The sequence below is a fragment of the Lycorma delicatula genome, chromosome 1, assembly GCF_047948215.1.
Source record: "Lycorma delicatula isolate Av1 chromosome 1, ASM4794821v1, whole genome shotgun sequence".
NCBI lineage: Eukaryota > Metazoa > Arthropoda > Insecta > Hemiptera > Fulgoridae > Lycorma > Lycorma delicatula.
This window is the reverse complement of record NC_134455.1, coordinates 29,396,535-29,412,779: the sequence shown is the minus strand read 5'-3', so window position 1 is coordinate 29,412,779 and position 16,245 is coordinate 29,396,535. Positions and strand designations below refer to the sequence as shown.

At 32.0% G+C, this 16,245-nt stretch overlaps 2 protein-coding genes across 2 annotated transcripts in view; one reads left to right on the top strand and one right to left on the bottom strand.

Annotated features, from left to right (window-relative positions):
* The window catches only part of qin (tudor domain-containing protein qin), a 435,556-nt gene that overhangs the window by 184,497 nt on the left and 234,814 nt on the right, over positions 1-16,245 (bottom strand). The window lies entirely within an intron of this gene.
* LOC142334281 (uncharacterized) overlaps positions 4,231-16,245 on the top strand; it is a 45,422-nt gene continuing 33,407 nt past the window's right edge. The window contains exon 1 of the mRNA XM_075382200.1: positions 4,231-4,390. Coding sequence (XP_075238315.1) covers positions 4,324-4,390 — 67 coding nt within the window. The 5' untranslated portion in view covers positions 4,231-4,323. The remainder of the gene's footprint in view (positions 4,391-16,245) is intronic.

Sequence of the window (16,245 nt, the reverse complement as noted above, 5' to 3'; positions counted from 1 at the left end):
GCTGACTTGTTTATCACAAGGTTCACACATTTTGATTCTAGCACATAATCACATCTTAAATGCCTTTTGGTTGTAATTCTTGCGACAGAAAACAAAACTGAACATTAAAATGTAACAATTAACATAAATATTTTTTCACAGAACTAAAAAAATCATATTTATAATTACAGTGAAGGATACTACAAATTTCTTTATCTATAAACTGGCAGAGATGAGGCTAGCCGGGTTCAGAGTTATATCACGACACAACATAATCAGATGAGAGTCAATTTTCTTGTCAAAAGAAACAGTCTTTTTGGTACTTTAATACCACCGCAGCTACAGCTTTATTTATAAACAAAGTAGTCAATCGGATTTCGGTGGAAAATGGGCCGATATAGAGTTTAACATAGATTCAAAACGTCTCTTTATTAATTTTAATAAATGGTTATTTATATTTATTTATTTTATAAATATAATTTAACCAAACTTAACCTACGCTCGCTAACCTTGACTAATTAACAAGAGTGTTTTGATTATTTAAATAATAAATAATTGCAATAATTACTGAATTTATTAAATAAATACTCAAAAAGTTATGGTGTTAATTAGTCAAGGTTAGCGAGCGTAGGTTAAGTTTGGTTAAATTATATTTATAAAATAAATAAATATAAATAACCATTTATTAAAATTAATAAAGAGACTGTTCATTTTCCACCGAAATCCGACTTACTACTTTGTTTTTAAATAAAGCTGTAGCTGAGGGGGCATTAAATACTTAAGTACAGTCTTTTTTAATATGAACCTACATTTAACTTATAGTGCATCCATTTCCTTTCTGCATCTTTTACCTGACAGAAGCCACGGTACAGATAAAAACCTCCCTTAACATACATATAGTTTTCCTAGAATATAATATTAGTGACAAGTAGCATCGATTGTAACATGAAATTAATGCTGATAATGAAATGGATATGAGTGATGACCATTTATTAAGAGAGATAATCTCTAAAGTAAAGACCATTTCATTATAAAAAATTTATTCTGAAAACTTTATAAATTTTTTTATTTCTCTTATACTACATATCTTATACTACTTCTCTATATAATTGTCACATGAATTAAGACTTTTATTGTAGCGATACACTAGCTTCAATATGCTCTCGTCGTATTCTGCCATCAGCCTATTTAGCCACTGATTAACAGCATTTTTAAGTTTATTGTCACCCGTAACTTGCTTACCACTCAAATTTTTTTTCAATTTCCCAAACAAATGGAAATCAGAAGGAACTAAGTCTCGACTATATGGTGGGTGATCGTAAATTTCCCATCCAAATGTTCTCAGTAAATCTCCTGTCGGACCCGCAACATGTGGACGTGTATTATCGTGCAGCAAAATGTCGCCGTCGGTCAGCCGCCGATTTTGAATGGCGCGCCATAACTTACGTAGAGTTTCGCAATAGGCTTCCGCATTTAGTCGTTCCACGTGGCATGATTTCATGCCACGTGGAACGTGGCACGATCGATCCCAAAAAGCTGTGGCCATCTGTTTGCGTCCAAATGACTGTGGCTTGACCTTCATTGGTCTGATTGATGATTGAGGATGATGCCATTCACTTGACTTCCGTTTTCTCTCTGGCGTGTAATACGAAATCCTCGTTTCATCGCCGGTAACAATTGAATTAAGGAACTCCTCACCTTTTTCTGTGTAGCGCATCAAAAATTCCAAAGCAAATCCCACTCGGATTTTTTTTGACGTTCGTTAAGACGTGCGGCACCCAACGTGCACAAACCTTTCTGAAGCCTACATGGTCATGAACAATGCGACCAATAACGGCTCTTGAAAAATCAGGAAAAAGAAGGGCCAGGTTAGAAATCGTTGAGCGGCGATCTTTTGTGATTTCATCATTGACGCGTTTCAACAAGTCCTAGGTGATTATCGAGGGCCTCCCCGAAGGTTCTTCATCATGCACATTAATTCTGTTTGTAAATCTTTCACGCCATTTTCTTCACACGTTTCTTTCTTTCATTCATTCACTACATTACCACCGTACACAACAACCAACTGCTTATGAATTTCAGCCGGCTCAACTTTTTGATGGTTTAAAAACGGTATGACTCAACGTATTTCAGTCGCGGCAACATCGAATTTCCTATTCATTTTGTAATGTAATAACTCACACATAATCAAAGATACTACAACGCGACAACTTGCAGACAGCAATTCAGAGTAGATATCCCTTGTATATTACATAATAAAAACTGTTACAAAAATTAAAAAAACACACCTGCCAAAAAATAAAAAATAAATTTAACTAAAAAAAAAAAAAAACAACAATAAATCTAACTAAAGAAAAGAAGAAAACAAGGTACGGAAATAAAAGACTAATCATCGTTATGCAATATTTAATTAAGTAAAGTAATTGGTGATCATTGAACTTTCACACAGTTTTAATTTGTTTAAATATGCTTTTCATGTTGTAGAAACAGCAGGCATTTAAGGTTGTCTAATGATTTAAACTCACTTGGTCTTACATCGGTAAGAAAATATTTTCCAACGAAAATATTTAAAAGCAGTCTGGGGGCGCTTTAATATAGAATAATTACTATTCAGAGCTCTTTAATATAGAAAAATTATTATTCAGAACCCGCCAATTTATTTAATTGGCGTATACCAATCTAAACTAACAGATTTCTCAAGCGACTGAGTTCCTCAAAAGACTTTTTATCGTGCAGATCACACAGCAATTTTCTAGTATCCAAACTAATGGCTAAACTCTCCAATTGTCTCACGCGACTCAGTACTACGTAGGCCTGGATCTTGGCAAAGATGTGAGTGCTCAGATCTACAACAGCTCTTTCTAGGATAGTCCCTTGCAGTTTATGCACAGTCACGGCCCAGAACATATTAGTGGCAGCATACACTGTTCCACTTTGTCCTATTTCCCTAAAGCATCAAATTCGACGATAGTGGGCTCGATCCTCAATCCGATCCTCAATCCTCGAAAACCTCTAATCGTCTGTCGTCAAACTCTACAAAGACCGTTTGTGGGAGCTCGCCGGACTCAAGCTGGTCTCAGCGTAGCGCAGGCCATTCGATTTTTCTGAGTAAATCAGTTAGTTTTTGTTCTGGTTTGGTTCCATCGTGATTTTGTATTATACAGCAAATACTCCATTTGAATTTTAAAAATCGGATTGGTTGTGAAGATATTACAATAGTACCCCATTGCACCTCCCAAAATAGCGCTCCAGGGGTACCCGTTTGTTACCAGTTTATGGTGATGATTGGTTTAGCCTCGCACGAGGTGTTCGGATCACCTCATCACTCTAGCCTCGCACGTAGTCTCCCCAAGGGAAGCCCATTATTGTTAAAACAGAATTTAAAAAAAAATTATTTAATATTATTTTGTTTTATTTAATGAAAATTTAATTCTATTATTTTTGTAATATTATTTACTTGACTTCGATTTGAATCAGTCAGTCAAACCCAACTAACACTGATAGAGGCTCACAGTTCATTACTTTGTAATTCAACCGGCAAAGCTCCACTACTACATAAAAATATACATATTTATATAGCCTATGACACTCCCGGTAACTTAAGGATTCCAACGCGGGGTCCTACATCTAAATCGGTTCGACCGTTGAGCTGTTACGGTGAAACAAACATATTTATATATATATATATATATATATATATATATATATATATACACCCTAAATACATTACACTCCTTTTGGGGAAGTCGTGTAAAAATAAAACCGTAACAATAATTTATTTCAACATCAGATCCAGTTTTGTTCATTAAAATGTGGGAATTTAAGTACATTCCTTTCGTAATTGAACTTATTTACGAAAATGTAATCTTCTTTTGAAGAACTAATTTAGATAAAAATCAACACAAACTGTAACTGGGAAACCTTTTTGAAGTCATAAACTGAATTATCCATGTCACAATAATATTTAAAAAAAACAAAATTACGAAATAAATTATTATAAAACAATCTTTTCAGCTTTAAAATATGAATTGGCAAACCTAATAAAAATTAATATGTAGTGTTGAAGTTGTGATATTCTAAGAAAATGACACTTGCAAGGCTTGTCTATAAAACGGGACGAAGCAATGGATTCTCTTTTAATTTTGTGCGTGTATGATTGCGTGCGTGCGTGCGCAGATATGTTGAAATAACTTACGACGTGACAGGAGGGAGGGGAAGAACGGCGACCGGTAGAATAGAAAGCGGCAAGGGAACGGCAGGCAAGCAGTTTGTATCAGCTAGTGTTACGGCAACTTACCTTGTTCTGAGAGGTTAACATAACATGCTGAGGCCGATACAGCCAGGATGCCTACATACTACAACAAACTGCTAATATACTTCACTGTAATAACTTTGTACGCTCATAACGGCGGTAGGTATAATACAAAATTATTAATTATTATTCTTTCAATTCTAAATTACTTAGCAAAACAAAACCGAATTAAGATTTAACAACAATCATCATAACGTCCGAATAACTATCCATTCTCTTACAACACGATTAAAACGTGTAAATCGATCTAACTACTCCAGTTCGACTCAAAATCGGCTGAATTTATTTTAAGGAACGCTGTAGGAAAATTTTATTTTAACCAAACTTTAACATCACGGGCTTATTTTATTAGCCCTTTTCTAAAACCGTTGAAGATTATTCTGTTTGGAGGCTTTACTACTGTCTTGTTGGAAGATTTATTTTATATATTAAATATAACGAGGAGTGAAATCAAGTCGGCCGTATATGATTAAAATACCTTCACACCGTGTGAACGTTCACGCCACTTGCACTCGCCGCGATATAATTTTCCGTTTATACGTCAACACAGCGGGCTCCAAACACGCGGTTTGAAATTTTACTAACTCATTATTTTTCAAAATAACGGCGCGAAACCAGGCCAACAACATATCGATGTAATTATAAAATAAATTCACGTGTGATTTTAATATTTTAAAATTAGGTCAACATTAAACACAATTTAAACCGAACATTCATATTGCACCATCCGCATGTGCGAAATATGCTTGGCACAAGAGCGACGCGAGTGCTACAGATTTTTAAATTCTGTGAAATCAGTCCGAGTGGCGACGCAATAATTTTATCTCCTTATTCCTTTACATAACAAGCAGGATGTCGAACGATAAACCCTGAGTCGCAGTCGATCTCCGATTACGTTAGCACATTTATCGAAAGTTACTAAATGATTTATATACAGGAGGACTGAGTTGTGGAAACGTATGAAATCTCTGATATCGAGATCCCCAATCTCGTAAACGGCTTTAAGGGATTAAAAAATCTTGTTTTTAAACTTCCGTTAAATAAAATCGCGCATGTACATTTAGTTTTCAAACCGGTGAAGATGCTGTTTATAAAGATAACTGGAATAAAATACGTATATAGAGAACTACAGGAGGGAAGGAAGCAATTCATATTTTAAATTGGAACTGTACCGGTGATGCACATTTTAATTACCTTGACAAAACGAAATTTTATAAAAAATCACTGGTTAACTGTAAACCAGAACGCAGCCCTTTCAACCCTGGCATTCGCCGATGTACTTCCAAAAGAAATTTCAAGTTCTTTTATTCCCATTTGACTTTTTTTTACTGAAAACACTAAAAGCTGTGATTTTACTAATGATTTTTACTATCTAATGATAGTAAAATCATTAGATTTTCATTCGGTAATGAAACCTGAAGGTACACCGGTGAATATTAATGTTTATATTTAATAATTTCACTTAAATCGGAGTAATGATTTTCGTACGCTGATATTTTTATTTTAACCCACCGGGTTGGTCTAGTGGTTAACGCGTCTTCCCAAATCAGCTGATTTGGAAAGTCGAGAGTTACAGCGTTCAAGTCCTAGTAAAGCCAGTTATTTTTACACGGATTTGAATACTAGATCGTGGATACCGGTGTTCTTTGGTGGTTGGGTTTCAATTAACCACACATCTCAGGAACGGTCGAACTGAGAATGTACAAGACTACACTTCATTTACACTCATACATATCATCCTCTGAAGTATTATCTAAACGGTAGTTACCGGAGGCTAAACAGGAAAAAGAAAGGTCGATGATATTTTTATTTCATCAAAGAGAATAAAATTGTGTTTCGGGTGTAGCTCCATTTAAAATGTAAACGTCACTTCCGTTAACTCTAACATAGAAATGGGGATAGTATTCCCCATTTTCACGGTATAAAATATATGCTCCAAGGGTCATAATTATTCTGTATATTGAATTTTGAGACATTCCTTATCAGGATGGGAGTAAATATTTTAATGAAATAACTATATGAATATCATTTTAATTAAAGAATCTCTATACCTTCATCGATTTAATCGTAAGATGTCAGGGTACGTGACGAAAATCTAAGGATAACGCCGCGTTGCGATTCCTTATTTTCTCTAATTCACAAATACATTACGACATATTTTTATTTCGGCATAATTACAGTTAAATAAGCTGTCTAAAGGTCTTAAGAGCATCATTTAAAGTTTATTATTGCCATAAATATGCAATACGGATGTCTTTTATTACCGAACATCAAGTATAAGCAAAAATAAGTTTTATTTTTATTAGCGGTGTTCGTTTCCAGCCCATTTATCGTCAGAAAGGCAAAAGATCTTTAGTCTGATCGGAAGTTTTACTCACAATCTCATTTTTTAATACCTAGTGGCGATTTTAAATCGTAATAAAAGTTTTCATTTTTCAAAGGACTGATAAATGATCTACCTCCAAACCGAGCTAGAACAATGTTAAATCCTAAATAATAACACGTTATTAAAAAAATTTTTACTTATAGGGCTTATAAAAATTTTTCTGAAACGAAACAAGATGAATTTCATAGACAAAAAAAAAGTGATCGGAGAATAAAATAAGTTTACTCTCATTTCTTTTTTAAATTATACGAGTTAAAAGATTCAAACCGATACAACACATACACATAACGCGTCTACAGTATACAGACTTACAAAATACATCGACATTCTACAGTAAAATTGAGTAGAACAAATTATTAGAGATAAAAACCGCATTACATAATTATCCATCTTGTGGGTTTTGAAATGATCATTTTATAAAAAAAAAAGCTTATGGAAAAAACAGCTAATAAACTAACTTATTTTGTAATAAATTGATATTAAATTAACAGAAAATAGACGACGAATTCTTAAATTCGACTAAATCGCATTTCTTTTATTACGGTTATGTTTTTATGAACAAAAATTATTGTTTATAGTAATACTTTTAACACAAATGTGTATCGTTCATAAAATACGAATGTACATCGCCGGTTGCTTATTTGAACGCGGGCTTATTTCGCTGACTTACAGTTTTATTTCTAACGTGTGAATCTTCTGATTTTAGAAAAAAGTCAGAATAAAAATATTAAATAAATTCTACTGAATCGTGATAACTGCTAATAAAAATAAGCGAACTCGATTATGAATCTTAAACCTGAAAACATTCTATTTTTTATTACAGCAGTAAACGGATTTCAGTAAAATAACGTAAAGCGTCCTCTAAGACACATCGTTACTTATTTCGTAATATTTTGCGCGCTCTATATTACTATGCTTTCATTATTTAAATACTGTCAGATATGATGCAACAGCTAAACTTTTTTTTTTTAACAAGACAAAATCAACTACACATTTACGGGTAAAGTATTTAATAAAATATAGATTCCGTTGTTGATCAGTAGTAATAAATTAAACTAATGTATGTATTATAAGCCAGAAATAGAGCCTCTATTTCTACCGATACGATGTCTAAGAAGTTGTAATATCCCATTTACCAGCTTTTAACTCGATTTAGTGCAGCGACATGAATAAAATTATTCATGACGGGGACACTTTATGAGCTTTACTTCATTTTATGTCCGGCCCAGGGGTGTAGGGGAGAAAAAATGGGGACACAAGGGATAACAATTTTTTTTAAATTAAGTTTATCTGAGTTACAAAGAATTGCAATAAATCTGAAACGCAATAAATATGCGCATAAACTGATGCATAATAAATTGCGCATAAACACAAAAAATAAGGAAGCCTTGGGAATAAACGAACAAAAACTGTCGATGATATCGCTAATTCTTAGCGCTAAAACCTACATCAAAAACATACAAAATACATTAAAAATACAATACATTAATACATCAAAATACATTCAGGAAAAATTTGAAATCTGCATATTATACTCGTAAAAGCACTAGTATATTACGTAAAAATATTTTTTATGAAATTACATCTGCTACTTTGTATATCCATAAATAAACCTCATTATACAGAGGCCAGATATTAAATTCCGGATGTTTATAAATTTGGATTCACTCTTCCAAGAGATTCCAATAAAAACGCCTTCTAAAAAAGTTACTATCGTCAACGATAATAACTTTTTTAGAAGGCGTTGATTGTTACGATTTTTACAGCGATTTAATTTTTGTAAAATGATTTAATTATTAACTGACACATACCTAATCGTTCCACCGGCATAATACTTTTTTATATTTCGTAAATATTTCTTCCGTAGCTTTAGTCGTAAACTTTTAAAAAGGTTATCGTACTTGAAGTAAATTATTTGAAAAAAGAGATTTAGTAAATAAAAATTAAAATGTTTATTTCACTTCCAAATAAAATTCTGTAATACATTCTGTAGTCGATATTTTTTTCTTCTCTGCTTTATTGACGGTTCTTCTTTCCTAATGAAATACGTACATAAATCAAAAGAAATGATAACGTACTCGTACTTCTCGTTTCATTTTAATGACCGGCGTGAAAAAGTTCAAACGACACCAGCAAAACTCAAGGTATTTAAAACTTTGAAAGCACGACACGATAGTAGCGTTACCCACAGTCGTTAACATCGTCGTTAATTGCAAAATAAAATACAGAAGCGGTAAAGTCTACATTAATAGTAATAAATTAAAATATAAATACACGAAATAATATAAATTAACGGTGAATATATGAAATATGTAATGTAAAATAACAACAAAGCGTTGATGTAAATTATTTGAGCACTCGCAAATATACACAATTAATGGAGATGCAGAATATTCAGTATTTTTGCAATATCGGTCGATTCATATTTCGTTTTCGTATAGGAAAACACCTTCCCGATTGTACGGTAAACCTTTGATTTTGCAGTTTCGACGATGTTAACGACTGTTCGGGTGACGCTACTATCGTGTGGTGCTTTCAGTTTTAAGTACCTTAAGTTGTGCTGGTGTTGTACGGACTTTTTCACGACGGTCCATTAAAATGAAACAAGAGAAGTACAAATACGTTATCAACTGCGCAATTCGATGACGATGTTCCGACCGAGATTTACGACAGTTTCCATCAATCCATCCAGACAAATTCCGGGGCAGTTCCTCTGTTTATCCATGTTGTATATAAATCCACTGCCTACACGATCTGTACGATTTATCATAATTAAAAAGATCATATTAAAAAAAATATTTACTTATTACATTAAGTTGCACTCTAATTTTATATTTCTAAACATTAATTTAAAGGTTAAATAAAACTAATTTAATACCGTATTCGATAAATTTAATTATATCATGTGTTATTACTGTCATACACGTGTTGCTATACAAGACATAAGCAGGGAACAGGTAAAGCGACGTCAAATTTTACAATAAATTTTCTTTTCCAAGAACAGAATTCAAAACACAGGTAGTTTGATCGGAAACAGGTTATGTTTAATAGAAAGAACGTTAAATCGATACAAAGTGAAAATTACCAGTTTGATAGATAAAATCAAAATTAAATTTTTATAAAATTATAATTTATAAAATTTAAAAATTTTATAAACAAATTTTTTAAAAATTTTATTATTTTATTTAAAAATTTTTTTCATGCAAAATCTAATTGCATCAATTAGACATCCTTATTATGACTACACATGTTTTAATACGAGTATTATTTAGTAATGTGAATTAATTTTAACGCTTAAAATGCATAAGAAATACATTTGTGCAAATAATAAAAATTTTACTTAAGTACGGTTAAACGACTTTTAAATATATGCCATTACTGGAATGAATTTAATTAAGAAGAGGAAACTATGATTTTAATACTGTAACGGCCAAACGAAAAATAAATTTAATATTAATTTTCCGTTTATACAAAGTATTAATAAATCTCATGCGGTACCATGATAAATACCTTAAGATTTATCAAATTATTTTTCTTCCATTTTACACCGTAGCTGAAAGTAATTACGAAGTACTTCAATTACGCTAATCCGTTACTTAACATGACTTCAACTACTTTTTTCTTTTTTGTTCGGCTTAGTAAATATTACATATCGTTAGTGTAATGTTTTCTCGGTTGTGTTATTAAGAAATGATTCGAGTCACCGTTGAAAAACACTAAAGGAGAAAGCGTCTTCTTCTATGATATTCGAGTATTGCAGAAAGCAAGGGGGTATAACCGGTGACAAACAAACTGAAAGAAGTGGAAAACAAAATGTGACTTTTTTTGTTTCCTGTCGCTAATTTATTACGCTGAACTACTCAAACGGAAATAATTTTTTGTCATCCGAACATAATTTATAAAAGAAATCGTTTAACTGACGAAACTTTTACATGTTAGAAATAAAAAAATAAAGAGAATTTAAGACAAAAGATTAGAAAATTATCGTTTAACAGACGATTTACCGATTACAATTGATGTTTTTAGCAGAGTATTATTCTCCTAAACAAACTTAAATAAGAAAACCGACTAGACTTTTAAGTAAAATTAACATTAATATACGATAAAATTTTATTCCATAATCTTTAAATAGCATTTTTAAATGTTATTCAATTCTGCAATGAAAAAATAGTAAAAAAAAAATAATAATACTTAATAAGACTCCCGAACTTGTGTAAAAGCATTCATCTGACAGATCAAAGATGTTATTATATACACACGATAGCTCAAGTTATTAACTATATATGATTTAGTTCGTAAACAAAAATTATTAATGCAAATTTTTATAACATAATCTCGATATCTCAAGATCTAAGGTCTAACGTAGACAAGGAATACTACAAACGAACAAGAATTAAAGCATCTTTAATATCTGTATAAAACGTGCTTCTTCCTCGTATTTTCGATACCAACAATACCTAATATTCAGTAAAAGTTCATCAAGCATTTTTTTTTACTCGTTTCGTCAAATATTCTGCAAGTTACATCCCCATCTATTTTCATATGTGTTTTAGCTAAATTAAAATATCTACTGAAAATAATAACTAAAAAATGAATCAAAGTACAAATCCAATATATCCTAATTATTAAACCGAACGCGTAAAGCGGCAAATAAAATTTTATAAAAACCATTTCTTCTACGAATATTTTAATTTAAGTAAAGCGACTGCAGTTAATAAAGTCCATCGCTAACGAAGACGTGATACGATTCGGTACCCGTAAACCGATCGTCATGTTTAATATGTTTAACGTATTAAACAGCTGACAAACTATCCGCAGGCAAAAAGCCAAAGTTATGAAACCCTTAGGCCTATCGGGAACTATATTATGTCATTAAGAACGTAGAATTCAAAGCGAGGGATAAAGCTGCCTACTAACGTTTACCGATTGCAAACAATCGTACGTAAACCGATACGCAATTCTATTAATACATGTGTGTACTAAATAGATATTTAAGAAACACTGAAATAACGTTTTAAAATTAATTGACACCTTCTTTTTATCAAAGTTTAATACAGTTATTTCGTACTAAAAATATTTTACAGAATAATAATCAGGAAAATTTAACACGTAATATAATCATGATTCGTCATTTTTAGAAAACCAAATCGCAAATCGAAATCATCAAATAAAAAAAACCCATACCAATTTTTTCGTTTTCCCGAAAAAAAGCCCATTACTGAAATCGAAGCATGAATATCTTCCTATAAGATACTCGTTCTTAAATAAATTTCTACGAACATAAGACTGCCACGAAAACATTTTTTTTTCCTTTTGCCGACTACTATTTGCACGACTTCAAATCATTCGTAAGTTTTTAATTGTTTAGGGTACGTGACATGAAGTTTAATTCGTTTTACTTAAACGTCGAAAGTTAACCCTTGTAATACATTTTATTCCCGATTATTCATTCAGAAAGACATAATGAAGTTAATTTTTAATATCTACTTCTAATCGAATGAACGAATATAATAAAATTTAAATGTACAAAATTCTTTCTTATTTCGTTTGTTTTAGTCGAAATTAAACGACAATAACAGAAAACAGAATAACTGAGGTATCCCATCAGAACGTAGCATCTCGCAGATTACATGCTGTAAGTGAAGAAATAAATGAATTCCTTAAATTCGAATCGAATTGCTACATCTTTCCGACGAAGTAACATTTTCTGGATACAACCATAACAAAATAAGAAACGGTTTAAATAAAATGAAATATATTCACAAGAACTCACAAAATGTTAATCGAGAAACAAACACTTTTGTGACTAGCCTGACTTTAGTAATTCATGTGATTAGATGCGAATGCCTACACCAGATTAGGATAAATCAACCGGTAACGAGCTTACTACTACTTACACTTACTTGACTTCTTCCTTTAAAAAAATATGTTTGGCTAAAATACGTTTTACAACAATTTCCACTTTTGTTTTCTCTGTGGATTTCTTCATAAACCTTTTATGCGTTTTTTTTGCTTGCTCAAATTTGAGCAGTTTAAAACAGTTTTTCGTATTAGCTGATAATACAATTCCTCTGTTCTTTTTTTATAACTCGTCAGACTATTCGCCTTTAAAAAAATTACAAACTCTAAATAGTTAAAGATTACATAATACAAACAACTATCCTGTAAGCACTCTGCCTAGAACTATGGCGTAAAACTGCCGTGCACCAGCAGAAGTATAACGTAAATTAAGTTGATACGATCATGAATACTAATTATTTTTATTAAACAATAGTAATTTATTAAGAGTATATCAAAATAATAGTCGAAAAGGGTACTCGCAAATAAAAACAGAATGTTCACTCCCTTAAGCAAATTATCTTTCCTAAAGGCGGCTACTTTAAATATAATGTAATCATTAGTTGAACTGTACTAATTTCTCGCCAAAATTCAATCGACCGAGTGAGACTGCTTCACTTTCTTAAATAATTTTTTTTTGTCCAAAAATAATAAAAAACACGACAAGAAATACATTCATTTGCAAAAAGAAAACAATTTTCTAATCGATAATATCTGCTAAATATATTTTTCCAAACTTCCCGCCGATCGATCGCGTTACAATGTACGGTAAACTTCACTGTATACGATTACGGTAGATGAGGCTCTTTCATTTTAATTTCACTTCCTAAAACTTTTTTCGGGATAACTTTTTCAAGACGACTGAAAGTTTAAGAGATAATTAATAAAAAAAAAGATTTCTGTATCACCATTTTAAGGTGATTTTTAAATCATGGACGTGTAAGAATGTCAAATTAGTTTTTTTGATTTTTTTTATAAAAAAAATTTGAATGAAAGTACAAATATATACAAAGCTACACATATCCCTAATGAAAAAATTAAAGCTAGTTATGATACAAGAGTTCATTAATTAAAAGTTACCGCTACTTGTATCTATAGCTATAAATGTATAAAGTTAAAAGACCAAATACATTTAAATTATGAAAAATGTTATGCCCATAGAAAATATGACAAATATAAAACGACTTACGTGCTATAAGATCTTTTGTCGGAACATTTTTAAAAGAAATAGTTTTTTAAATAACTTACAGACAGAACATCCGCAAAAAAATAAATTACACGCGTACTACCCGTTTCGCTACCTACACTGCTTTCCCCTTCGGTTGTTACATAACAACTGCAGCGTATCTGCATAAAAAAAAGTGAAAATGCTAACCCGATACATTCTTCGCGAGATGACGAAAAGTACCTAGGCATTACCGTTTGAGAATCTTTCGGCATTTAGGTGAAAACATAAAAAAAAAAACAAATGTTAAGGAGTTTTAAGACTTTTATCATTTATGAAGAACTTAACGCATATTTAAACCAATAATATTCAGCAACAGCACGGGAGTACTAAATTAAAACTCTTTGTAGATAAATTCCCATTTCACATAATTTTAAGCTCGTTCGCCTGGAATACGTTAATTGTTAAAGTAATTCGAATTGAACACTAAGGCGCTGACAAAATTGAAAACAAAATAATCGTAGTAAATACGCAGATTAAATAAATGTTTGAATTAGCATTAACGTTAAAAAAATAGGTAGATACAAATAAAACGAAGCGAGTGGTAAAAATATTTTACTATGTAAATAAGAAAAAATAAATGAAATTGAAATAGTTGTTGTAATACAACATAAATAATTTCTATTAGCAACAGAAAAAAACTGTTGTGAAATATTACACAAAAAACCTAATGTAATTACTGACATCAACAAGATAGTCAAGAATTTTATAATAAATTGAATGTCTCATCGTGAATACAATACTTATTAACGTAATCACAAATTATGTATCCTTTTTTAAATTGCCTAAGTCGGACATATAAAATTACACCTAGTTTTAAAAAACTACTTTTTAAATTTTTAAAAGTAAGAAAGAAATTAAAAAAGGCCGAAAAAACAGAAACGTAATTTTAAAACCCAGCGAGAAAAAGAAGTAATTATTATTAATAGACCTCATTATTATATATACAAATACGGTTCTCAAGTACCGTACTGAGAATATACGTGAAAAATTAAAATAATAGATTAATAACAAGATTACGATTACAATGATTACACAGCGAATGTAGGTTGTTCGCTTTTACAAATACAGGATGTGATATATTAAGAAAACTAGTTAATGTAATATACGAGTATATATATATATATATATATATATATATATTTTTTTTTTTTAAATAAACACAGCAACCCACCAAGTTTTAATGTAGGTTAGTCAAGTTCAAAGTGTGCACCTGTCGTAACTTGGCAGACGTCTAGAAGATAATCTAACTCTTACAAGATGTTCAGGAGCATCTGCGGAGTTTTTAGACCATCTTCAACAATTCTCTGTTTTAAATCGTCCAAATATCAAACGTTTCTTTGGTATAAACAACTTTTAATAAATCCATTCCTTTAAAGGAATGGTACCTGGAGATCTAGGTGGCCATGCAGTTGGATCTTCTCGTCCAATCCAGCATCCGGGGAAAGTGATGTTCAAGAACATGGTAACATCTCGATGAAAGTGTGGTGGAAAACAATGTTGTTGGGAACTGAAGCCTGCAGGAATCTGGGAAACAGAAAAGTTCTCAAGCACGTCGAGGTAAGTGTGTCCTGTCAAAGTTGGCTCCGTGAAAAAAAAAGAAAACGCCATTTTTGTGTAGTCCTAAACAGATATTGACTTTCGGCGAGTCCGAAATAGTATCAACATAATTGGGATTGTTTTCGACACGGTGCTTACCTCTGCAGGAAACTGATATCGTAGGCGGCGATCGTTTGGTTTAACGTGATGAAGGAGTTGTAACTCGTACGCTTGCAAACAGAACTGCACATGAACTATGTCGTGAACAATGGAACGAGAAATTTGATGTTCGTAACTAGTCCGCCTAATTCCAGGAATGTCAGAGAATGCATCGCGTACACGATTCAGATTCTCGTTACTAAATGAAACTTTTGGATGATTTCCAGTTTGTGTAACCTACCTTTCAGTCTCTCTTAAATTCTTATCCCACTGATGAATATTTGGATATAGGAGGATCACTGAACCTTCTGTTATAGGTCTACAATTGAACAGATTACTACAGACTACAATTGCATTGCAAGTCGGCACGTGTGCAATCCGCTGACCTTGAAAGTATAAAGAATAAATCTTTTAAGATATTTCCTGTCGATTGAGTCTACGTTTAAGAGATTACAACGACAGGTTTTTTATAGGCCATTATTTTTGAATACCTTAGCCCGGACACTCTGCATTTTGAACGTCAGAGATAACGACTTAAAAAAATATTCTGCTATAAGATGTTCAGCGTGTTTCTACTGCTGGTTCCGGGTTTGGCCGCTAGGTTGGCTAGTACTACTCTCTGCTGCGGGATGTGCTGGCGGCAGGTCGCTGCTCGAACGACAGGCGTTTGGATTTTATGTTCTTATGTACTTGTGTGTTAATTATAATAAGTGTTTGTATTATTATTATAATAGATTTTGAGGAATTACGCATTTATTTTATTTATCCACCCGACGGATGAATCACCCTTGGGTTTACAGTCCGCTT